At 45.6% G+C, this 25,000-nt stretch overlaps 2 protein-coding genes across 5 annotated transcripts in view; both read left to right on the top strand.

The window, feature by feature from the left end:
• Window positions 1-12,895, top strand: part of erbb3b (erb-b2 receptor tyrosine kinase 3b) — a 20,337-nt gene extending 7,442 nt beyond the window's left edge. For 2 of the 4 annotated variants that reach the window (XM_030351869.1, XM_030351899.1), the window contains 21 exons: window positions 433-550; window positions 982-1,055; window positions 1,317-1,407; window positions 1,814-1,822; window positions 2,016-2,218; window positions 2,721-2,853; window positions 3,065-3,158; window positions 7,453-7,610; window positions 7,697-7,753; window positions 7,844-7,985; window positions 8,098-8,217; window positions 8,333-8,431; window positions 8,621-8,806; window positions 9,089-9,244; window positions 9,355-9,430; window positions 9,700-9,846; window positions 9,929-10,026; window positions 10,132-10,317; window positions 10,819-10,881; window positions 11,213-11,522; window positions 11,711-12,895. In XM_030351869.1, coding sequence (XP_030207729.1) covers window positions 433-550; window positions 982-1,055; window positions 1,317-1,407; window positions 1,814-1,822; window positions 2,016-2,218; window positions 2,721-2,853; window positions 3,065-3,158; window positions 7,453-7,610; window positions 7,697-7,753; window positions 7,844-7,985; window positions 8,098-8,217; window positions 8,333-8,431; window positions 8,621-8,806; window positions 9,089-9,244; window positions 9,355-9,430; window positions 9,700-9,846; window positions 9,929-10,026; window positions 10,132-10,317; window positions 10,819-10,881; window positions 11,213-11,522; window positions 11,711-12,567 — 3,377 coding nt within the window. In that variant the 3' untranslated portion in view covers window positions 12,568-12,895. The remainder of the gene's footprint in view (window positions 1-432; window positions 551-981; window positions 1,056-1,316; window positions 1,408-1,813; window positions 1,823-2,015; window positions 2,219-2,720; window positions 2,854-3,064; window positions 3,159-7,452; window positions 7,611-7,696; window positions 7,754-7,843; window positions 7,986-8,097; window positions 8,218-8,332; window positions 8,432-8,620; window positions 8,807-9,088; window positions 9,245-9,354; window positions 9,431-9,699; window positions 9,847-9,928; window positions 10,027-10,131; window positions 10,318-10,818; window positions 10,882-11,212; window positions 11,523-11,710) is intronic. The other 2 variants (XM_030351880.1, XM_030351889.1) reach the window with 2 other exon arrangements.
• A 256-nt stretch (window positions 12,896-13,151) lies between these two features.
• pa2g4b (proliferation-associated 2G4, b) lies at window positions 13,152-22,306 on the top strand. Its single transcript, XM_030351912.1, has 13 exons — window positions 13,152-13,396; window positions 14,140-14,268; window positions 14,397-14,502; window positions 14,594-14,663; window positions 14,758-14,850; window positions 14,957-15,020; window positions 15,126-15,204; window positions 15,292-15,370; window positions 20,365-20,498; window positions 20,726-20,820; window positions 20,997-21,124; window positions 21,231-21,284; window positions 21,387-22,306. Exons 1-13 carry the CDS (start codon window positions 13,309-13,311, stop codon window positions 21,444-21,446), a joined length of 1,179 nt encoding a protein of 392 aa, XP_030207772.1. The 5' UTR covers window positions 13,152-13,308; the 3' UTR covers window positions 21,447-22,306.
• The last annotated feature ends 2,694 nt before the right edge of the window (window positions 22,307-25,000 follow it).

Genomic DNA, 25,000 nt, shown 5'->3' on the forward strand with positions numbered 1-25,000 from the left:
AGCAATGGCCACTTAACAGATGGGTGTTGCATTACCAAGTATGGCATGCATCTATAGACAGAAGGGTCAGAGCCACCCCCTGGCCTCCTGAAGTGCTAACGTATCTCTCTCTGTCTCTGTGGGTGACCAGAGCTACCTCCTGGCCTCCTGAAGTGCTAACGTATCTCTCTCTGTTTCTGTGGGTGACCAGAGCTACCTCCTGGCCTCCTGAAGTACTAACGTATCTCTCTCTGTTTCTGTGGGTGACCAGAGCTACCTCCTGGCCTCCTGAAGTACTAACGTATCTCTCTCTGTTTCTGTGGGTGACCAGAGCTACCTCCTGGCCTCCTGAAGTACTAACGTATCTCTCTCTGTCTCTGTGGGTGACCAGAGCTACCTCCTGGCCTCCTGAAGTACTAACGTATCTCTCTCTGTCTCTGTGTCGCTGTGCAGCCTGTGAAGGCACGGGCGCCGAGCACCGCCAGACGGTGGACTCCAGCAACATCGACAGCTTCATCAACTGCACCAAGATCCAAGGCAGCCTCCACTTCCTGATCACAGGGTTCCTTGGGCAAGTGGCATCGACCTATTATCATTTATAATTTATATAATATATATTGTTTATTCCTTTTGTTGTGTTTGCCCTGTATGTTCTGTTTTTCTTTACTTTAGCATCTACTTTAGCTTCTATTTTTTGTTTTCATTAGCACTTTTTTTTTTTATTGTATTGTATCTTATCCTGGTTTTTCCCTGGCAGTTGTAACAAAGGAATTTCCCCTCCGGGGGATTAATAAAGTTTTTATCGATCTATCTGTCAACCAATCAGCGTGTTGTGATAGTAGCTGGAATAAACAGGGTCCGGTGTGGTGGTTAACCTTTAGGCCTCCTTGAGTAAGACGCCGTACCCCTATCTGCTCCTTAATCTATTGTATCACTGACCTTGAACAAAAGCGTCTGCGTCAAGACTAAACATAACATTGTCTTCCTTTAACTGTTGAATAGAGACGACTATAAAAATATTCCACCCTTGGATGCAAAGAAGCTGGAGGTGTTCCGCACTGTGAGAGAGATAACAGGTTGGTGTGAGCCTTGTGTTGTGTTGTGTTGTGTTGTGTTGTGTTGTGTTGTGTTGTGTTGTGTTGTGTTGTTGTCTTGCCTATGCTTATTCAGTAGTATGTTTATAGGAGCTACAACACTAACTTTGTTCCCACCTTGTATTGTGTTTATTCAGTAGTGTGTTAAAGTAGGAGCTACACAATTGATGTTGTTCCAGCTGTGTGGGGTGTTTGTTCAGTAGTATATTAAAGGAACATAAATATACTGTGTTCATTTGACAGATGTCCTCAACATCCAGTACTGGCCCAAAGAGCTGAACGATCTTTCAGTTTTCTCCAGTCTGACCACCATTCAGGGCAGGTCACTCCACAAGTAAGACGTGTGTGTGTGTGTGTGTGTGTGTGTGTGTGTGTGTGTGTGTGTGTGTGTGTGTGTGTGTGTGTGTGTGTGTGTGTGTGTGTGTGTGTGTGTGTGTGTGTGTGTGTGTGAGTGTGTGTATTTGTGTGTGTGTGTGTGTCTGTGTGTCACATGACTTACATTTGTTCCTGTACCGTCCTTACCTAATTTATCTTAACTGCCATGTGTTTTCATAAACAGAAACTATTTTTTTTTTTTTTTTTTTACAGAAACATTTTCTCCCACCACCTAACCCTCTGTGATCTCCATTTCTAATAACATTGAATGGCCAACCCACTGTGTGTGTATGCATGTCATCTATTACTAATCCTTTGTATGTTTGTGTCTTATCCCTCTGTGCCGTACTGCCGTCCATCACCAGTGTAAAGAGGTATGGACAATGGTTCATCTCTTCTCTCTCTGTGTCCTTAACACAAAGCATGTTTCTCCCTAGTCCCCATTTGTTCTCTGTTTGAATTTGTCCTCAGATATCCTTATGTCGTCTGATGTTGTTCCAGTTGACAGTTTTCACTTTGATGAGGTTTCACTGAAAGTCCCTGTCGTTTCCTCCTCGCCCGTCTCAGGAGTTTCTCCCTGGGGGTGATGCATATCCCAACCCTCACCTCTCTGGGGCTGCGATCGCTGCGTGAGATCAACGACGGCAGCGTGTTCATCAGTCAGAACGCCAACCTCTGCTACCACCACACCGTCAACTGGACCCACCTGCTGCACGGACGCAACAACCGTCCCAACGAAATCAAGCTCAACAAACCTCTGGAGCAGTGTGGTGAGTCAGACCTCTGGAGCACTGTGGTGGGTTAGACATGTAGCTCCACAGACCTCAGTGTGGTGGGTTAGACATGTAGCTCCACAGACCTCAGTGTGGTGGGTTAGACATGTAGCTCCACAGACCTCAGTGTGGTGGGTTAGACATGTAGCTCCACAGACCTCAGTGTGGTGGGGTTAGACATGTAGCTCCACAGACCTCAGTGTGGTGGGATAGACATGTAGCTCCACAGACCTCAGTGTGGTGGGTTAGACATGTAGCTCCACAGACCTCAGTGTGGATGGTGAGACATCTAGCTCCACAGACCTCAGTGTGGATGGTGAGACATCTAGCTCCACAGATATACATGTAGCTCAACAGACCTCTGGAGCAGTGTGGAATTTTGAGTGAGCACTTCAATAAGTAACACACATTATGTATTATTCTGTAGCTATGTTTATATCAATCATTGTTCATATTTTAATGGTTGAGTGATTCCAGTGATCTCCCCCTGTGGCTCCAGTGGCCGAGGGCCGGGTGTGTGACCCCCTGTGTTCGGAGGCCGGCTGCTGGGGCCCGGGGCCCGACCAGTGTGTCTCCTGTAGGAACTACAGCCGCGGTGGCGTCTGTGTTGCCAGCTGCCATTTCTACACCGGGTCAGTATTTATAAACTGTTTTTTCTAGTTGTGTGGGATTTTCAATATTTTGCTATTTAATCATTTTAGCAGATTCTTTTATTACAGTGAATTCAGGTTAGTGTCATTTAGAAGGCCACATGCCCTTGGCATCTTGTTCTATGAGTCCTTCAGTTAGGACATGAACCCAGTACCTTTTGGCTATCAATGTTTTGTGCCATGTCTCCACCAGAGAAGTGAGGGAGATCGCGGGGTCCAACGGCGAGTGCGTCGCGTGTCACCCAGAGTGCCAGCTGCAGGAGGGACGGTTCAGCTGTACTGGGCCGGTAACTTTACACTCACAAAACAATGTTTTACACTACAGAAGAATAGTCTGTATTGGTTCGCAGGAACCAACCAATCATCTCCATGGTACCGATAAGAATGTAGGAAGGAACACTGATTTTCTGTTCAAGCCATTTATTGCCACCACACACACATGTAGAGCACTAGGAGATGATGGGCCCTATCTTGCACCCAGCGCAATTGACTTTCTACACGACGCATGTATCGTTGCTAGTTTGCACCCGGCGCAAAGCTGATTTTCCCCCACAGCAAAGCGCCACTAAACTTGCGCTCAGCGAAAAGCAGAGGCGTGTTGCTATCTTACTGATCGATTAAGCAGTTGCGCAACTGACAGAAAAATTCCTTGTCCATGTGCACTAGAGAATAGCGCAGTTGGTTTCGCTATTTTGACGTACCATGGCAGGTCAGAACTGCAACATTAGCTTACACACCAGTAGGAAATAAACAGCACAAATATGTAAACGATTTGCCTAATTTAAATATTATGATGATGATGTGGATTGTGGATTTTTTTTTTTCCATAGGGGCTGCTTGAATGAGCACTGTAGTAGGATATGCCATGCGAAGTCTTTAGTATTATAATTCCCCTGCTAATACCTTGGCCTCTCCTGGAACCGTCACCTTATCGTGGTGGAGAGGTTTGCGTGTCCCTGTGAACCTGAGAGCTGTGTTGTCGGGAGCCTTGTGCTCCTGGTAGGGTCTCTCATGGCAGAGTGGTCTCAGGTGAGGGGCCAGACTAAGAATGGTTCAAAAAACTCCAATGAAGAACGAAAAAAGAGGAGATGTGACCCGGCCCGGAGGAAGCCCGGGGCCCCCGTCTGGAGCCAGGCCCAGACGGAGGGCTCGATGGCGAGCGCCTGGTGGCCGGGTTTGCCACGGAGCCCGGTCGGGCACAGCCCGAACAAACTACGTGGCACCCCCCCTCTCTTCATCCCATGGGCCCACCACCTGTGGGAAGACCCGTTGGGGTCGGGTGCGCAGCCACATGGGTGGCAGCGAAGGTCAGGGGTCTCGACGGACCAGACCCGGGCGGCAGAAGCTGGCTCTGGGGACGTGGAACGTCACCTCGCTGTGGGGAAAGGAACCGGAGCTTGTGAGGGAGGTGGAGCGCTATCAGTTAGATCTGGTGGGGCTTACCTCCACGCACAGTCTCAGCTCTGGTACCGTACTCCTGGATAAGGGTTGGACTCTATTCTTCTCCGGAGTTGCCGAGGGCGTGAGGCGCCGGGCGGGTGTGGGGATACTCATAAATCCCCGGCTGAGCGCCGCGGTGTTGGAGTTTACCCCGGTAGACGAGAGGGTCGCCTCCCTGCGCCTAAGGGTTGTAGGGGGGAAAACTCTGACTGTTGTTTGTGCATATGCACCAAACAGCAGCTCAGAGTACTCGGCCTTCTTGGAGACCCTGAATGGAGTCCTGTATGGGGCTCCAGTAGGGGACTCCGTAGTTCTGCTGGGAGACTTCAACGCCCACGTGGGTAACGATGGAGACACCTGGAGAGGCGTGGTGGGGAGGAACGGCCTCCCTGATCTAAACCCGAGCGGTCGTTTGTTATTGGACTTCTGTGCTAGTCATGGATTATCCATAACAAACACCATGTTCGAACATAAGGGTGCTCATAAGTGTACCTGGTACCAGAGTACCCTAGGCCGAAGATCGATGATCGATTTCGTGATCGTGTCATCTGATCTGAGGCCGCATGTTTTGGACACTCGGGTAAAGAGAGGGGCGGAACTGTCAACCGACCACCATCTGGTTGTGAGTTGGATCAGGGAATGGGGGAAATTTCCGGATAGACCTGGTAAGCCCAAACGAGTAGTGCGGGTGAACTGGGAACGTCTGGAGGAGGCCCCCGTCCTAGGTATCTTCAACTCACACCTCCGGCGGAGCTTTTCTGGCATTCCTGTGGAGGTTGGGGGCATTGAGCCGGAGTGGGCGGTGTTCAAAGCCTCCATTGCTGAAGCTGCGGTGGCTAGCTGTGGCCTCAGGGTCTTAGGCTCCTCAAGGGGCGGTAACCCTCGGACACCGTGGTGGACACCGGTGGTCAGGGAAGCCGTCCGACTGAAGAAGGAGGCCTTCCGGGATATGATATCCTGGAGGACTCCTGACTCGGTTGCAGGGTACCGACAGGCTCGAAGGGCTGCAGCGGCTGCCGTGTCGGAGGCTAAGCAGCGGGTGTGGGAGAAGTTCGGAGAGGCCATGGAGAAGGACTTTCGGTCGGCACCAAAGTGTTTCTGGAAGACTATCCGGCACCTCAGGAGGGGGAAACGGGGAACCATCCAAGCTGTGTACAGTAAGGATGGGACTCTGTTGACCTCAACTGAGGAGGTCGTCGGACGTTGGAAGGAACACTTTGAGGAACTCCTGAATCCGAATAACACGCCCTCTATGTTGGAGGCAGAGCTCGAGGTTGATGGTGTTTCGTCGTCAATTTCCCTGGTGGAGGTCACTGAGGTAGTCAAACATCTCCGCAGTGGCAAAGCCCCAGGGATTGATGAGATCCAGCCAGAAATGCTAAAGGCTCTGGGTGTTGAGGGGCTGTCATGGTTGACACGCCTATTCAACATTGCGTGGGAGTCGGGTACAGTGCCAAAGGAGTGGCAAACCGGGGTGGTGGTTCCCCTGTTCAAAAAGGGGGACCAGAGAGTGTGTGCCAATTACCGGGGTATCACACTTCTCAGCCTCCCTGGTAAAGTCTACTCCAAGGTGCTGGAAAGGAGGGTTCGGCCGATCGTCGAACCTCAGATTGAAGAGGAACAATGCGGTTTTCGCCCCGGACGTGGAACTACGGACCAGCTCTTCACTCTCGCAAGGATCCTGGAGGGGGCCTGGGAGTATGCCCATCCGGTCTACATGTGTTTTTGTGGATCTGGAGAAGGCGTATGACCGGGTCCCCCGGGAGAAACTGTGGGAGGTGCTGCGGGAGTATGGGGTAAGGGGGTCTATCCTCAGGGCCATCCAATCTTTGTACTCCCAAAGCGAGAGCTGTGTTCGTGTTCTCGGCAGCCAGTCAGTTTCGTTCTCAGTGGGTGCTGGTCTCCGCCAGGGCTGCGCCTTGTCACCAATCCTGTTTGTGATATACATGGACAGGATATCGAGGCGTAGTCGTGGTGGGGAGGGGTTGCAGTTCGGTGGTCTGAGGATCTCGTCACTGCTTTTTGCAGATGATGTGGTCCTCATTGGATCATCGGCCTGTGACCTTCAGCACTCACTGGATCGGCTGGCGGCCGAGTGTGAAGCGGCTGGGATGAGGATCAGCACCGCTAAATCTGAGGCCATGACTCTTAGCAGGAAACCGGTGGATTGCTTACTCCGGGTAGGAAATGAGTCCTTAGCCCAGGTGAAGGAGTTCAAGTACCTCGGGGTCTTGTTCGCGAGTGAGGGTACTATGGAGCGTGAGATTGGCCGGAGAATCGGAGCAGCGGGGGCGGTATTGCGTTCGCTTTACCGCACCGTTGTAACGAAAAGAGAGCTGAGCCGCAAGGCAAAGCTCTCGATCTACCGGTCGATCTTCGTTCCTATCCTCACCTATGGTCATGAGGGCTGGGTGATGACCGAAAGGACGAGATCGCGGGTACAAGCGGCCGAGATGAGTTTTCTCAGAAGGGTGGCTGGCGTCTCCCTTAGGGATAGGGTGAGAAGCTCAGCCATCCGTGAGGAACTCGGATTAGAGCCGCTGCTCCTTTACTTAGAAAGGAGTCAGCTGAGGTGGTTCGGGCATCTGGTAAGGATGCCCACTGGGCGCCTTCCTTGGGAGGTGTTTCAGGCACGTCCAGTGGGGAGGAGACCTCGGGGAAGACCCAGGACTAGGTGGAGAGATTATATCTCAACACTGGCCTGGGAACGCCTCGGGATCCCCCCGTCAGAGCTGGTCAATGTGGCCCGGGAAAGGGAAGTCTGGGGCCCCTTGCTTGAGCTGCTCCCCCCGCGACCCGACCCCGGATAAGCGGATGACGATGAGGATGAGGATGAGGATAATACCAGCCCTGTAATTTGACCACTGTGTACCTCAGTAATAAAACTGCTTGTGTTGGATCCAATGCCTCACATTGTGATTGAATGTCTTTTAAATTTAAATTGATTAATTAGCCTCTCACACATCTTGAAACCTGCTGCTTGATTCACTTTTCGACCTGATATAGAAATAATAACAAGAACTCCTCAGCATCATTTTCGACGTTCTCCCGGCTGGCAAAACGTCCAATATTCTGCCTGCTGATATGACAGATAACGGCTTTTGTTTTTCTCACACACCACTTTAATGTTTGACCAATCAGGGACCAGATAAGTGTGTGACATGTGCCAGACTGAGGGACGGCCCCTACTGCGTGCCCTCGTGTCCAAGTGGATTGACAGACGGACAGAAGGGGGTCATCTTCAAGTACCCCAACAAGGAGGGTGCTTGTGAGCCCTGCCACCTCAACTGTACCCAAGGGTGAGCCTGCATTAGCGTGTCTCTTATCTCATAGGGTGTCACACTATGTATACCATACAAAGATGAACTTGTGTGGACCTTTGCAGATGCATTGGCCCTGGGCTGGATGACTGTTCGGAGACTGCACTCCTAGCCAGTAAAAAGTAAGGGCTTTCCTCTTTTGGTGAACATTAAACGCTACACGTTGAGTCTCGTTACAGTAATAACCAGCAGACTCTCAACTTTCCCGGCAGTAGACAGACCACAGGCATCGCATTGGGGGTCCCGGCCGGCCTGATAGTGTGCTTGGCGCTGTTCCTGCTGGGGTTGCTGTACCACAGAGGACTTGCCATCCGTAGCAAGAGAGCCATGAGGAGGTACCTAGAGAGTGGCGAGGTGAGTCTATCCCAGCGACCACCTACACTAGTAACGTACTCCTCTGTGTGTTCACGGATGGGACCCACTCGTGGGTTTATTTTGAATAACCACCTCTGTTGTACCTTGGCAGAGTTTTGAGCCGCTGGGTCCTGGAGAGAAGGGGACTAAAGTCTACGCACGGATCCTCAGAGCTTCTGAGCTGAAGAAGATCAAGGGCCTTGGAACTGGAGTTTTTGGTAAAATGCACAAGGTAGGACTTTCAATGGCTAAATAATATTGCATAACTTAATTGATATAGAAGTACTACTACATCCACAACTTTATATAATCCCTCCAAATGAACTGAGGTTTGAAATGGTGTGTAGGGATGTTGGACTCCTGAGGGAGAAACGGTAAAGATTCCTGTCGCCATCAAGACCATTGAGGACAGCTCTGGGCGACAGACCTTCAATGACATCACTGATGTGAGAACCAGTGTTTTCATCTCTATTATGTCATCATCTTCAAATCTAAAAGAGCATTGTGGTAGCACAGATAGAAGGCTATTTTGTAGTTCATAAAACTAGATTTATAGGCTTAACGTATCATTTCAAAAATCATAAAGAGGACATTCGTAATAATTAATCACTAAATCATTGTCTTGGTTTTCACAGCACATGCTGTCTATGGGCAGCCTGGACCACCCATATATAGTCAGGCTGTTAGGTGTTTGTCCAGGTTCCAGTCTTCAACTGGTCACCCAGTTCAGCTCCCAGGGGTCTTTGCTGGAGCACATCAGGCACCACAGAGACAGCCTTGATCCCCAGAGACTGCTCAACTGGTGTGTGCAGATTGCAAAAGTAAGAGCATCCAGAGTTTTATTATATATACTACTATATACTACACTTTATTCTATATATAATACTATATACTACACTTTATTCTATATATAATACTATATACTACAGTTTATTCTATATATAATACTATGTACTACACTTTATCTATATATAAAACTATATACTACACTTTATTCTATATAGAATACTATATACTACACTTTATTCTATATAGAATACTATATACTACACTTTCATATTGCACTCGTCAATGAATCGTGTTCTCCTCTCTGTGACCCCCAGGGTATGTTCTACCTGGAGGAACACGGCATGGTCCACAGAAACCTAGCCGCACGCAACGTTCTGCTGAAGAACGATTACCAGGTCCAGATCTCAGACTACGGTGTGGCAGACCTTCTCCATCCCGACGAGAAAAAATATGTATACAGTGAAACAAAGGTGAGCGTGACTCATTTCACTCAGTGATTCATCACAGTGAGTAACTAACTGCCAGCTGCTTAATGGAATCCAAACTGATCATACGGCCGTCTGTGATTCATCTCTCCTAGACACCCATAAAATGGATGGCGCTGGAAAGTATTTTATTTCGACGATACACCCATCAGAGTGATGTGTGGAGTTATGGTAAGTGTGTTGGTGTGTGTGTGTGAGAGAGAGAGTGTCAGAGAGAATTTTAATTTAATTAAGAGAGAGAGAGAGAGAGAGAGAGAGAGAGAGAGAGAGAGAGAGAGAGAGAGAGAGAGAGAGAGAGAGAGAGAGAGAGAGAGAGAGATCTCTGCTACTGACTGTAGTGTCTTGGTGACAACTTACATTAGGATTTTGACTTTCTGAAGAATGGAATCTTTAATGAACGGCCCAAACCTCCTATCTCCTGTGCTTGCCCCGCTCACTAGGGGTGACGGTGTGGGAGATGATGTCCTTCGGAGCTGAGCCCTACGCCTCGACCCCGCCCCACGACCTGCTCAGTCTGTTGGAGAAGGGCGAGCGCCTGTCCCAGCCACAGATCTGCACCATAGACGTGTACATGTTCATGGTCAAGTGTGAGTTAAGACCCGTAACGTCTGTCCACCGAGGCACAAGCCCTACGTTAAGCACTCACTGTGTTCAATATGTTTTTCGCAGGCTGGATGATCGATGAAAACATACGGCCGACTTTCAAAGAGCTGGCCAGTGACTTCACACGTATGGCAAGAGATCCGCGTAGATTCCTCGTCATGAAGGTGTGTTTTTGTAGACTTTAAGTTCATCTGACAATAGACTCGGAGTCTATTGAGCTGTTTGGTGGCTGGTGGTGAAGAGCCTTCACCTCTACTGTGATGTTGCAGTCAGAGGGAGAGGACGGAGGGGTGGTGGAGCTGCACCACCGGGAGTCGGAGAGGGGTCTGGTGGAGGCCGAGCTGGAGGAGCAGGAGCTGCAGGACATGGAGGACATGGAGGACGGCATGGCCACGCCTCCACTCAGCTTCTCTCCACCACGCAGTCTGTCCCGTCCCAGGATAAACTCTCACAGGGTAATGCTTGTCTGACCCTAACCCTTGTCTGTCCGGTCTGAGGATGAACTTTCAAAGGGTAATTGTAGCGTTGTCTTCCAGTATTCTTTCCAATGTTCACAACACTTGGTAAGCCTAAAGAAGCAATGAGCTTGACTCATAAAACAAGTTAGTTTGACATTTAACTTAAAAAAGGTCAACACAGAAAACTGTGTTGATGACGTATGCTTCTAACTCTGTTTTCCCGCGCATAATGTAGCTTCTTTTGAGGTCATTACATCTACGGAAGCCTTATGGGTCCATGCTAATATGCAATCTTAATAATAATCATATTCGATGCAGAACAGTAACGCAATATATGCAAACTAGACATATACAAAATATGGCTCCTAAAGTAATGCTTGTCCATCCTGTCTGAGGATAAACCTTCACAGGGTAATGCTTGTTTTCCCTTCAGACGATCCTAATGGATGGTCTTTTGGAACAAGCACTTCATCTCCTTGGTTTGTTTGTCTCCTGTAGAGCTGCTCATCTCAAGGTGGACCAGTGGGGTATCTGCCTATGGCCCCCAGAACAGGAGAAAAGGTCGGTCTGCTCTCACACATGACGAGAAAACACTGCAAACACAAAGAAAACATCATGCACAGAAATAATCCAGAGTAAATGTAAATTCAATAGTTGAGCACACATAAAGCTATCTCCTTAATGTATCTTCAGTCTAGTCAGCTACCATTACTACCATTTGGCAAATGGCCATGGACAAATCAATATAATGAATCTGCCCCTATGCCAAGAACTGATCACGGCAGGAGATGAAGTGCATACGAATGTGTCGACTGTTCCCCAATGGTTCCCTTCAAGAGAACAAGATTAGCTCAGCTTGGCTGTTCGATAAACAGAACCGTTTCCCATTCAGCGTCGACCCCAAAGGTCCCGTCTGACCTCGGCGTGCACCATATCTGAGGGTCTGGGGGGCCGGAGGAGAGACCCAGAGGAGGGGGAGCTCCAGGAGGGCATCCCACTGACGGGCAGCCTTCACCGGCCCAGACGGGTTATGAGTGCACGGGCCGGTTCACACACGTCCATGGGTCTGGTACCCAGGAAGCTCTCCACCGCCTCGGAGCCGTCCGCCCATAGAGCACCGACCGAGGACGAGGAGGACGAAGAGGAGGTCGACCACTACGGCTACGTCCTACCGGGTTCGTCCTGTAGCGGTTCGGGAAGAGGTAAGGATTTATCGTAAGACATAGTAAGTGTCCCAACGCATGTCCATTTCCCTTTATCTTGACTTCAGTGTATACCGAGAAGAAAACTAGCTATAAACTGCATCAATGTCATGATGACACCCATCATTTATAGTGAATCGAACACCTCCCATGAAAGTATAACACATCCGGTGTCTCTTGTCTCACAGTAACAAGACTCAGTCACACTGGTGGCAGAAACTCAAACTCGACCAGGGGTCAACTGTCTCCGTTGGCGAACCCTCCAGATTCTCCCCAAGACTATGAGGTGATGAACCAACAGCTTAACTCCCCTGGAGAACCTTCTTTGCAGACCCCGGCCTCCACACCTTTACCCATAGCGGGGGGCGAGGGTCACAGGACCACTACAACACCTCAAGGCTCTGTGGTGGAGGAACCCCGGCCAGTGGAGGTCTGCGTGGTAGCTGTGGCCGATCAAAGGAACCCACTGGAGAACCATGTTCCGTCCGGTGAACATCCAGAGAGTAGGACACCACGTGAGGCAGAGGAGCCAGGAGAGGCACATCGAGAAGCTGGAGAATATGAAGACATGGACGTTTTATCAGGCTCTCACGCCCAAGGCCAAGACACTGTTGTGACTGATAGACATAGCAGTCAGACACGTTGTGCGACTCAAGCAGCAATGGAGACTGGGGAGACGGTGGAGAAGGAGGTGACGCCGAAAGAGCTTCTATCATTGAAGATACTGAGAAAACCAAGACAGGAGGAAGTGTGTGATGTGGAGTCCCTCTCTGCAAACCAGCACGCAAGACTAGTGGAGAAGCTCAACGGCATGACGGGAACTGGTACACTGTCAGCGAGGGTAGCTAGAACAGCCCAGGAGTATGAGGAGATGGACGGGTTTCCCGAGAGGTCGCATGGGTGTGAGCAGCCAGAGTACCAGAACCTCCCGGCGAAGGGGCTGGATGTGACTCAGGAGATGGGCAGCAGCATGTGTGCATCGTTTGACAACCCAGACTATTGGCACAGCAGACTGTTTCTAAAGCCAGATGCTATACGTACCTAATAATGTAGAGTGACGCACAAGATTTGGAAAAGATTTGATCTGTTGTAAATAAATATATCACAGTTGCATTAACTCTAAAACCTGAAAAAAAGCTATGTCTGATTATAGTGCTTGGTATAGTGCTGTTGCAATGTATAATTGTTCATGAAGCATAAATGTGGCTGAGCCAATGTGAATTAAGATGAATCATTGATTTTTTATTAACTTGAATTCCAACTATGAACAGTTATAGTATTGTGTAATAATTACCAACAAATATGGCCCTCAATGTTATTTGCATTGACCTGAAGTATTCCAATGTTGCTGTGTTGATCAAATATATATATATATATATATATATATATATATATATATATATATATATATATATATTTTGTATACGTTATATGTACTATAATAAATCTTGTGCAACAACAAAGATGTTCTCACTATCCCTGCCCTGACAGAACGCAGATACGAAACGGCACCGAGCAGTAGACAGACTTCAGATGAGATGGAGGCATGCAGATGCAAATGGCACATAGTAGACAGACTTGAGATGAGATGGAGGCATGCAGACGCAGATGACGCGTCGCTGGCGTGCAGCGGACGTGAGCCTGATGTGGGCGGGGTCTAGTAGCCGGAGTCGGGCGGGCCTTTGAGTGGAGCGCTGTTGAGAGAACCGGGCAGCGTGGTCGATTCTGTGGAGGAGACACGCCGCGAAATAAAAGTTATTTTGAGCGCTAACCACAAATTGTCAATATGTCTGGGGATGAAGATTCACAGGAGCAGACCATCGCTGATGACTTGGTGGTCACCAAGTACAAGATGGGGGCTGAGATCGCTAACCGTGAGTATGAATTTACCATTGGTCTACCTTGGTGTGGCCATGTGCCCTAGGAAAAGCATGGGGTGTTATTATGATTAAGAAGCGCATTTCCGACGAATGTGGATATGATACGCAATAAATACTCATGGAATCGTTTTTTGTTGGCCTTAATTGTAGCTTTCCAGTCACGCTGCTGTCATATAGCCTCGGGAATTTTGCTTCTCTGCTAAGCTTTACAAGCTAATGTTAGCCTACCGCTAGGTAACAATGGCTAGCTGGTGTAGCCAGCTAAGCCTCATCGCGTAGGATCACTATGCTAGGCTATAGCATAGTGATCCTAAGTCCATCAAGCCGCAGCCCGTATTGTAATACGGGCTGCGGCTTGATGGACTTAGCTTGATGGTCGTCATGAAGCCACTAATGTATGGACGGTAAATGTCGTGGTTCATAATCATCGACAAAGGGAACATAGTGACTCGCAAGCTGTCATCAAGTTGGTCAAATGTCAAACTCATGCTAGCTTGATTGCGTGTAAAGACAAACATTCGTGCAAGCTCTATCAGTGGAAGCATTCAAGTCACACAATCAACAAGTCAAAAATAGTAATTGATGATAAAAACATTTCTTGGGATTTATTCATTTGTCCCAGAAATGTCAAGCAAGTGGTCCTCCATGGTGTTTAAGGGACACTTCCTAAATGCCGTTTTAAGTTTGTGATTTAATAATAACCCTGCCACCTGTTCTTGTTTCTTGTCCCCGTGCAGAGGCCCTGAAGGTCGTGGTCGACGCGGCCAAAGCAGGTGTACCTGTGCTGAGCCTCTGCGATATGGGAGACGCCTTCATCAGCACAGAGACTGGGAAAGTCTTTAAAAAGGAGAAGGACATGAAGAAAGGTCTTTATCTTTAATGGCTGTTTTATACTATGCCAATGTATGGCCTTATCTTATTCCATTACCATTATGTGTGCTTTATTTATACTATGTGCATATGTTTATATTATTTATGCCCTTGTCATTCGCAGGTATTGCCTTTCCAACAAGTGTCTCAGTCAACAACTGTGTATGCCACTTCTCTCCTCTGAGGAGCGATGCTGAAATAATTCTCAAGGATGGAGACCTCGTTAAAATGTAGGCTCCAGTAATCTTTCTGTTAAAATTACACACCATTCCTGGTTGTCATGTATTTTAGAGGGGAAATTACATTTTCTGTTCCTTTCAGTGATCTGGGTGTGCATGTCGACGGCTTCATATCAAACGTGGCCCACAGCCTTGTCGTTGGAGTGACCAAGGTATGTCGTCACTGTAGGGGACAAATCTTATAATATGAGGCCTGCGCAATGTTTCCTAATACCTAACACGCATTTGTTGCCATTTTTTCTTCAGGATGCGCCCCTAACGGGCCGGAAGGCTGACGTGCTCAGGGCCGCTCACCTCTGTGCTGAGGCCGCCATACGCCTGGTCAAGCCTGGGAACCAGGTACATGTTGGATGGTTCTCACCCACCTCTGGCGATGAGCCCCAAAGAGTACACTATCTCACTGTTCATGGCTTTGGCTAATCCAGGTGTCTCTATTGTCCATCAGAACTCACAAGTGACAGACGCTTGGAACAAGATCGCCAAGTCGTTCAAGTGTTCCCCCATCGAGGGTGAGTCAACGGTGGACCCTCCGTCGACGTCAGCCAGTATTTTAACCCTCCCTTAACATTGTGTCGCACTGTATACTTGTCCTAAATTGATACTTAACCTCGCAGGTATGCTGTCCCACCAGCTGAAACAGCACATTATTGATGGCGAGAAAACGATTATTCAAAATCCCAACGAGCAGCAAAGGTAAATATTAGTTCCCTAGTCGGTGTGGTTTGAAACCTTCCACAACCATCGTTCAGCAGTGACTCAAGCTCTTCGTTGTGATTGTAGGAAAGACCACGAGAAGGCCGAGTTTGAAGTTCACGAGGTGTACGCCGTCGATGTGCTGATCAGCACCGGCGAGGGAAAGGTAACATCACTCTTTTTATTTCGTTCTTTCAACAGAGACCCTTCCATGGATGATGCCTGAATTAAATATTACAAATTAAATATATTTTTTCATAATAATGTGGCTCTCTTAAAGGAGTGATCACATCCTTACTCTAGCTTTAAGCACGCCAAAGACTCGACTGAACATAGCCTTCTTTAACATATTCCCTCAACATAGCCAATTACAACTGGATGGCCACCTTGATAATAATCACACTATTTCTAGGTATGCTTTTCCGCGAAGGAAACATCATAACCGTTATTAACATTAACACCTGATGGAGCTTCTTTCATCCACATACACCAGTGGGGGTTCATACTAGGCATGAGTCAATATGCAATCGGATCATATATAAGAAATTTAAGGGATGCTCGAGTTTATTTTTCATACGTCAATGTTAGGTTGATTCTAACTAACTTGCTACGAGAAATTGGTCTTAACAAAGCACACTTGGACTCGTCTGAATACGATCTCTCCTTCAAAATGTATTTTTTAAGATGAGGTTGATATTTTCAATGTCCTGCTCTGCCGAAACGCGAAATAGGCTTGAATAGACGAGGAGGAATTAATACTCTGGCCCAAAACGTCACAATGACAATGTCTGGTTTGCAGACAAACCTGTATTAAAAGCAACTTGCCAATTATCTGTACCCGTTTACAAGCATGGACAACTGGATTATAGCAAGCCACAACCGTAGTCATATTTATGCATACATATATAAATACATATTTTTATGTATTGTTCAATGTTCTTTGAATGATGAAATAATAGGCAGGAGACCGATGGCTACGTTCAGATGGACTCGATGTGCACTCCGTTTTTCGAGTAATATCAGATCTCATGAATCTGCGCACTTACTGTGCATTTAGAGATGTTTCTCTAAATGAGTTGGATCTCCACACGATAACGTCTCATTCCATGGATCTGACCCCCTGCATCGCCTATGTTCATATCCATTCTCTTAATCCTTACTCTTAATATTTATTTGTAATCACTTATTCCACGTAACTAACTATCGCTTGAAGTTGACTTAACCCCCTCCACCTGCGGCCCCCTGTCACAGGTGGAGGGGGTGGTTGGTTAAATAGTCCATACTATACTCTAGGGCTGCCACTAACGACTATTTTTCTATCGATTAATCTATAGACTATTTTATCGATTAGTCGATTAATCTAAACGATTAATTTTCCTCCCAAAAAAAAAAATTCACCATTTCAGCTCAGTTAATTCATTTTATTTTTACATAATGCAGCACAAAACAAAATGTAAACAAAGGCTGACATATTAAAGTGCAAAACTGCAGGTTTAAACTAGGAACTCCCAACATGATAAAAATAAATAAAAAAAGAGGACTTGTTATAAGTCAGTATTGCAACTCCAAAATACATTTTCTTGCTATTAAACTCCTTTCTATTATTTCTATTAAACCCCTTATTAAAGTAAAAGTGCAACATGTTTAAAGTAAGTAAGTGTCCAGCTCAAAATCCAACTCAAATATTAATCAATATCATGTCAGTTAGACATGTGTATTGTAGTGTAAGAACGTCAACATGTCCAAATGTTCTGGGCTCAGGCTAGATCTTTTCTTGGAAGCTATGTTACCAGCTATGGAGAAAAGACGTTCTGAAGGGGTTGATGTTGCAGGTACACACAAATATGACTTTGCCAGAACAGCCAGAGAGGGAAACCTTGCCTCATTTGTTTTCCACCACTGCAGAGGATCTGAACTTTTAGGCAGAGGCTGTTCCCCAAAATACTTGAGAATCTCTTCTCTCACAGAATTACTGACATCTGCCTCGTCCCCACTGTCATTCTGGCTGGATGTTTCCTCAGAGTCCGACCCAAGCAATGTGTCCAGCAAAGACACAGACCTCTTCTCTGTAACACCTGCTGATGTTTGGCCCTCTATAGTATGCTGTGGTTGCTGACTCTCAATCACCCTCCTCTTTGCTTCTAGGTGCAAGGGTTTGCACTTTCAACTGCAGTTGCAGGCTTTCATCTGGGGACAGGAACTTCAGTCTGCAAAACCATGGATCCAAGGCAGCTGCGATTACAGTGGTGTTTGTATTGATACCAGCATCTTTGTAGGCCATCTCAACCTCCCATCTTGTTGAGATTTCGTTAGCTGCAACAGCCTGAAATGCCAGCACATGGGTGTTGTCAAAGGCTGCATTCTGTGTAGACTTCAGCAGTCCTTTAATGAGTGCAGGTAGAGAGGAGAGGGTCACATATGACCCCCCACTAAGATAAACAGTTGCACACTCAAATGGCTTGAGAGCTTGTTCTAGCTCTTCCAGCAGGCTCCACTTTTCAGCTTTGAGGTCAAGGAAATGTTTTGCTCTGTGTGTAACCTCTGGGTCTGACAGAGTTGCTGTAACAGGCCACCTCTGCTCTAGCAGACGGCTGATCATATAGTACGAGCTGTTCCATCTTACACTAACGTCTTGAATCAGTTTGTGTTCAGGTTTGCCCATTTGTTTTTGTTTCGTTTTCAGCTTGGAACTGGCAATTTCACTCTTTTTGAAATGTTCCACCAAGCATCTTGCCGCTCCAATTGCTCTGTTAATTTGTGGATTCTTCAGTGCTTGATACACCACTAGTTGCAATGTGTGGCCAGCACAGCGGATTGAAGATATCCCATGCCTCTCTTCCAACAACTTGAGGGCTGCTACAACATTAGCTGCATTGTCATGCACCACAGCTTTGATCCTGCTTGTAGGAATCCCAAACCTCTCAATTGCCGTCTCAATCCAGGATGCAATATTCACTGCAGTGTGTCGCTCTTCAAGAGGCATAGTAGTCAAACTATAGCTTATGAGTTCCCAGTCATTGTTGATATAATGGCACGTTATGCCCAAGTATGCCCCCGTGGCAATACTTGTCCATGCATCTGTTGTTAGACTGACCATGGAACTGGATGACGAGAGGGCAAGTTTGACTTTCAGGAATTCATCCTCATATCTCCTCTCCATCATGTTGGTGAAGCATGTTCTTTTAGGGAGACAGTAGCCTGGTTGGAAAGTGTTAACCATAGCACGGAAACCCTCATCTTCCACCATTGACAGGGGTCTCATGTCTTTGATAATCATGTTGAGAACACTGTCAGTAAGAGCAGCTGCAAATGTTGGTGAGCAATCCTTCTTTTGCAGGAATTCGTTCATGTTGCTTTGCCTTTTCCTGAGAGCAAGAGAGAAAGAGAGGAGAAAAACAAATGCATCATAATTATTTAACATGTAATAATGAAGACAGTAATATTTCCTATGTTCCTTTGACTTACAACTTTTAACTTTATTGATCACAATTATTCAAATGTTATCTATTGTATTAAAGGCATCCCCCTCACAAATGAACTTCAAATAATGTCAGAAATAAATATTTCGATACGGTACATTCTCAACAAGCACGAACAAACACTGGCACCGTCAATCAACGTAGAATAAGCCCAGATCTAGCCTACACATTTTCTGTTATTTTAAATGTAAAAACGTATTCAATGGAAATTCTAAGGTCGCAGGTAGACAACTTTATGGCTTAAATAATGCGTGTATTTAGCAGCTACAATGACGAAAGATATTTAAACTTACGGCAATTTAATAAACATGACAATACTTACGGTGGCGGTCCATCGTCCACAACGGCGCCTGTATGCTTTCTTCTGAGGTGTTCGTGCATAGCGGTGGTGCTGCTATGATACGCCATCGACACTTTGCAGAGTGCACAAAACACCTTTTTGTCAGGCGCTAGTTTAAAAAAACTCCCATACTTTTGACGCCTTTGGTCTTGACGCCGTCTCTTTCCCCACCAAGTCGGACTCGACTGCTGCTGCCGCCATGATTTTTTTAAAACTGAAGCGTTGACTGAAGGCGACCAATGACTGGTGCCAAAAAAGACTGACGTCAGGCATGCAGCACATAGTGATACGGAAGACGCACATTCGTTATACTGAACTGAAGCGTTTTAGAAATTGAAAAGGTAAATTCATAAAATTAAAAAAAGATGCATCGACTTAAATTATTGATGCCAACGCATTTTTACCGTCGACTTCGTCGACCACATCGTCTAATCGCGGCAGCCCTACTATACTCTCACTGTGACGCTGATGACAATAATGGTTGATCAAATTAAAAACTACTCATACTAAGGTTTTGACCAAACCACAAATTCTCACAATGTTTTGGCATACTAAATGGCAAGTCTGTAAAGAATTTCAGATGCAAACGGTAAAAGAAAACGGTTATCTCAAACAATGTATTCCCCTTATTTATTTCTTGAAGTTGTAGATGCTTCACTTATGACGTCCACGGAGGGTTAAACTTCTTTGAAGCTAGCTGAAGGGATGCTATATAAGTGGCTGAACGCAGACCTTGAACAAGCGGCGTCGATTTAAATAACTTGAATACACAGCGGGGGTTAGGACTGTACATGCCGGACACTAGTGACATTAACTGCTTCAACTCGATGGATCCAGCCGCACCGGACACGAAAATACCAACCTGTTTTTTTTTTTTGTTTTATTGACAACTGCCATGCTCTGTGGCATTTGTTCAATTTTAAATATAGTTATATGCTTTATACATGTCCCTAAATGTTCAATGTCGTGGTGTTTCAAACTCATTCAGAACCGCTTTTTCGGTAATATGTGGCCCGCTTTGTGCCTGTGCTCTTAAAAATAATATTTTTACGGTAGCCACATTTTTTGGGTTTGTATAACACTCCGTCCTGGAACTCAAACCATTTCCCAATTCCATCCAAAATGTATTGAAATTATTACTTTAAAAGTGTCACGATAAGTCACTTGGCTTGACGGGTCAATTAAGTCTATAAATACAATCTTTAGTTTGGGGCCTGCCCTCACTATTCCCTGCAAAGGCTAAAGTCTGATAGGGGCCCTCTAAACAGCCCTTATATGCCTTATCTAGGAAGCCTGAAGTTGTAATTTGTCCTCGCCACTAATGTAATCCACCTTCCACAGGCCAAGGACGGCGGGCAGCGGACCACCATCTACAAGAGGGATCCCAACAAGGTGTACGGCCTGAAGATGAAGACGTCTCGGATGTTTTTCAGCGAAGTGGAGAGACGCTTCGATGCCATGCCCTTTACCCTCAGGCATGTTAACGCTACAAACGCTTTGCAAAATACTTTTTTTTTTTATACAAAACACTCCAATTTGTATGTTGTCACTTTAAACATACTTCAGCTAGAGGGGGCAAGTTTATCTCTGCTGTTTTTCCCCAATTACTATTCTCTTAATGAGTCAAATTTTTTGTGTAATGTCTTTCTGTCTAAATTTCAACATGTTTTTTATTTGGCTAATGGCTCCTTTGGGTCCACAGAGCCCTTCAGGATGAGTCCAAAGCCAGAATGGGAGTCGTTGAGTGCTCCAAGCATGAGCTGGTTCAGCCGTTCAACGTGTTGCACGAAAAAGAGGGTGAGGGGAATAAGAGTGGTTGTAAATACTATGTATTTTAATCATAGTAATTAACTTAAGCCACCCATCGCATGACGTGCAATTACAAATAATGCATAGGAAAAGTTGTATACAATAGTCCGTAACAACTCCAGCCCATGTGTTTTAATTCCATATCTATACGCTTTCTTCCATAGGCGAGTTTGTTGCCCAGTTCAAGTTCACCGTTTTGCTCATGGCAAATGGACCGCTGCGAATCACGAACAGCCTGTTTGACCCAGATCTCTACAAGTCTGAGCATGAAATTGAGGATCCAGAGCTGAAGGTGAGGGGTGGGAGAAAGGACCCGGGTATCAGTTCTTTACTTGTTAAATGGAGACAGTGCTGTCGGGACCCACATTACTAATGACCTGCTGCATTTATTTCCGAAGGCTTTGCTCCAGAGCTCTGCCAGCCGCAAGGCCCAGAAGAAGAAGAAAAAGAAGGTAAGCTGAAATTCCAATGGCTTTTTGAAATGGGAGTTCAATAATAAAAAAAAAAGATACCGCTTTTCCACATTCTCCTATCTTTGTTTCTCCCCACGCAAGGCTTCCAAGACCGTGGAGAGTGCAACCGGGCAGGCGATGGAGACCGAAGCTGCAGAGTAAATCCATCCTTCTCAGCTTTTTATTTTCCAAGAAAATACTGACAGACATCGGAGGACCCAAAGAACAGATGGTCAAGAATCCTTCCATCCCAGCTGTCTGAGGGCCAGTTTGGCCGACGTGAATACCTCCAAATTTAATGTCAGATTGGGATTTTGCTGCTCCTCAATAAAACGTGTCCTTGGCACAAAACAGATTCACCGAATATTAGTCAGAATTCCAAGAGGATCTTGAGGGCATATACTATTATTTTTCTTTCCCACATGAAGAGTATCCAACTTGGCTAAAAACTGTCAATTAGATCTACATTAAATAGGACGGTTCTCACTGTGTGACCTGGAGTATTTCTACACAGCAGGCTGCCAATGTATTTGTGTGGGACATTTAAACCTTTTGAAGTTAATCCATCCATTTTTGAAAAACAAGTAACAATTGTTCACCTGCTGCTTGGGAGGAAAGGGATTTAACATCACATTCGGATCCTAAAGTCACATGCCATCAACAAAAGCATGCTAATATTAGTTTAATGCCAGCACATATACTTTGTTCTGGCTGCATCTAGAACGTACACCAGTACAACCGTTTGAACTTTCCTTTTAGCATCCATCACATTTCAATTGGGTTCTTGTGCTTGTGGAAAATTTAGTAAATATACAATATTTTTTATTTTGCTCTGTACATGGAGTAGGTTTTTCAGAGTTCTCCATTTTTTTGGATTTCTTATGCCACTACTGCTTTTAAGGAGTTTAACATTCTGTTTACATAAGACTTCCATAGCTGTTTAATATGTGGATGCTTTTGTAAAACAAATCCCTGTTTCAGAGACTATTTTTGGAAACATTAAAAAGCCACCTGACATCACATGCATGCTTGTTTTTCTGTATTGAGCTGTCCAGTGAAAACTTTGTTTCGTCACTTAGTCATGATTCTATACACAAAAGCCTATACACACGCAAGCAAATGATCTCCGTTTTTGCGGGTGTCTATACGTGTCATACATTTTTAAATTTTATAAATCGGAAATTAGGAAATGTCAATTTTTATTTCTGAATGTTTACTAAATTAAAATGTCTGCTGAATGCAAGTGTTGGATTGGGATTGTTTTATGTAGGAACTAGTAATATAGGCCTATAGAGTTTATTTGATTAAACTTTTTACTGGTACACATGCAATGTTAACATATTGCATTACAGAGGGTTTGAAGACATAACATCTCATGTTTTCAATGGGCCAGGGAAAATGGATATAGATAGTTGTCCTTGTTGAACTTTTTTTTTTTGAAGAGCCCTGGTTTTGAATTAAAATTGCTAGGACATCTGCAATAAATATGAGACATGGGCCTGTTAGATTAAATGAGTGTTTGCCAAAGCATTATTTACAAATACATTTTACAATAGGTTCTAATTAAACATAGCAAATGTTACTATCTTATTAACTATCTAAATGTAATGGAGAAATAGCCCGACATGTCCCCACATTAATATACATTACTTTTTTGAAAAGTCTTACACCTTGTGTTGATTGATTGTATAATGATTGACAAATCAGTGATAATTATTGCTAACCCTTTATGTCATCCGGTACTAACAGGAAATTATTTCATTTTTTAGGTTATACAAGTCACGTTATTTCCCCCGACACAAAGACATAATCGACTAAAACACTGTCTCAGGAGCCTTTTCTTGTGTTCCTCTTATAAATTGTAGTGGTACTTTCTATATTATTGCATTGTTAGGGGAGCCCGAGACTCAAGTATATCATTGCTGTTGCTTTAATTGTTGTGAATATGACAAATAAACCATCTTGAAAACAGCCATATCCTTTGATTAAAAATGATTAATCTCAAAATTGAGGCATTGAAATTGACTACCGGTCCTCCAATTTATTTTAGGAATATGCCGGTCCTTGGAACAAAAAAGATTGGAACCCCAGCTTTAGGTCCCTACGCTTCTCAAGAGCGTCCAGCTGTCAAAAAGTCCAGCGGCGCCAACCCTATAAATACCGAGTCGCTCTTTTATGACGTTCTTCCTGGACCTTCTCTTGAGAGGTGAGCACAATCAAGGAAATATTTGCTTCAGCAATCCAAGTAAATCGTGTTATTCTTTAAGCCATCTAACGAATGTTTAATCTATTTTGTGTTCTTTTCAGACTAAACTCCTCAACATGAGAGCCAAGGTATGTATTTTTTCGTTTTAATAATCGCAACCCTTTAGCGTTACTGCGTGGGGGCTAGCCGAATCATGGCTAAGCTAACCTATTAGCAAACGTGATAGTGGCATGGCTATCAGGAGTAATGTCAAGTTGTATTTTAAGTACCATATTTACAGAATGATGTTGAGTCTGACGTCACAATAATATGAATGCAAACTTTTGTTTCACCTTTGCAGTGGAGGAAGAAGCGTATGCGCAGGTAAAATAATTTCCATTCACCATACGTTACATCATAAGCGATTTGCTGTTCAGTTCAATTTAAGTAACCAATGTTTCACGTGTGCAGGCTGAAGCGTAAAAGGAGGAAGATGAGGCAGAGGTCCAAGTAGTTGCCCCTCTCATGACTACTAGCTGTGGTCACTGCCAGCCCTTCAGGACTTGCGTTGATCGCCGCTGTCGTCCAGGACCCCTGCGGACCACTGACGTAATACCAGCCGGACAGTGACTTCATATCAACCAGCTGCAGAGGAGTAGCAGCGGGCCGGCTTATTGATATGGAAGAGCTGAGTCCAGATCTGGATATTTTGGACTTCGGACTCCCTTATGCTCATCCGTTTTTGTTTATACTGTTATGAATAAAGATTTTGTTTTTTTAAAACGATTAAATGGTCTGGATTCCTAATTTGAACAGTTTCAGTATTTGGTATCGATGGACATCGTTGACTCGTGTTGTCGTACTTTTAAATGCCGTAGCTCTAGCTGTCTACTTATTTACTGGTAAGCTACTTCGATCACTTGCCACTAGATGGCGTGTTGGTCTTGAATGATTAACCAACCCATTTCACAGGCCTAAATGTGTTTTTTATTTTGGTGCAAAGCTCAGGCCAATATTGCAGAGTTGGCAGTTGAACATGTTTGCTCCCGCAACATCAATCAATTTGCGATATCAAATGCATGACCCTAACTCGCTGTACTCTGTTGCATGAATTATGACTTTCTTCCAGCCATATTAGTTCATGCTCTTGTACCAGAGGAAAGTAGGACTAGAACCTATTTTCAAGAGTAACCATGCAGGCGCAGCGAGTTCACCATCTTAGTGTGGGAGTCTGCAGAGTTCCCAACCTTAGTATGGTGTTGCAGAGTTCCCCACCTTAGTGTGGTGGTTATTCAGAGTTTGCCATCTTAGTGTGGTGTAGAGTTCCCAACCTTAGTTTGGTGGTTTAGGTAAGCTAGTGGTGCAGAGTTCGCCACCTTAGTGCGGTGTACTGTTGGGCCGGTGGTGCAGTCTTGCAGCCGGGCTCCAGACCGGACCACACTTCTCCAACTCCCGGAGCAGCTGCAGTACTGACTGAGTCCATCCTGGATCAATAAGCCCCCAGTATCGGCACCCGATCATCTGCACATTG

Source organism: Gadus morhua, chromosome 1, assembly GCF_902167405.1.
Source record: "Gadus morhua chromosome 1, gadMor3.0, whole genome shotgun sequence".
In the NCBI taxonomy this organism is placed as follows: Eukaryota; Metazoa; Chordata; class Actinopteri; order Gadiformes; family Gadidae; genus Gadus; species Gadus morhua.

Coding starts and splice junctions, on each gene's coding strand:
- pa2g4b (XM_030351912.1), top strand. CDS start 13,309: ATGTCTGGGGATGAAGATTCACAGGAGCAGACCATCGCTGATGACTTG. Junction 13,397..14,139: donor GGGGGCTGAGATCGCTAACC/GTGAGTATGAAT, acceptor GTCCCCGTGCAG/AGGCCCTGAAGGTCGTGGTC. Junction 15,371..20,364: donor TCAGCACCGGCGAGGGAAAG/GTAACATCACTC, acceptor CACCTTCCACAG/GCCAAGGACGGCGGGCAGCG.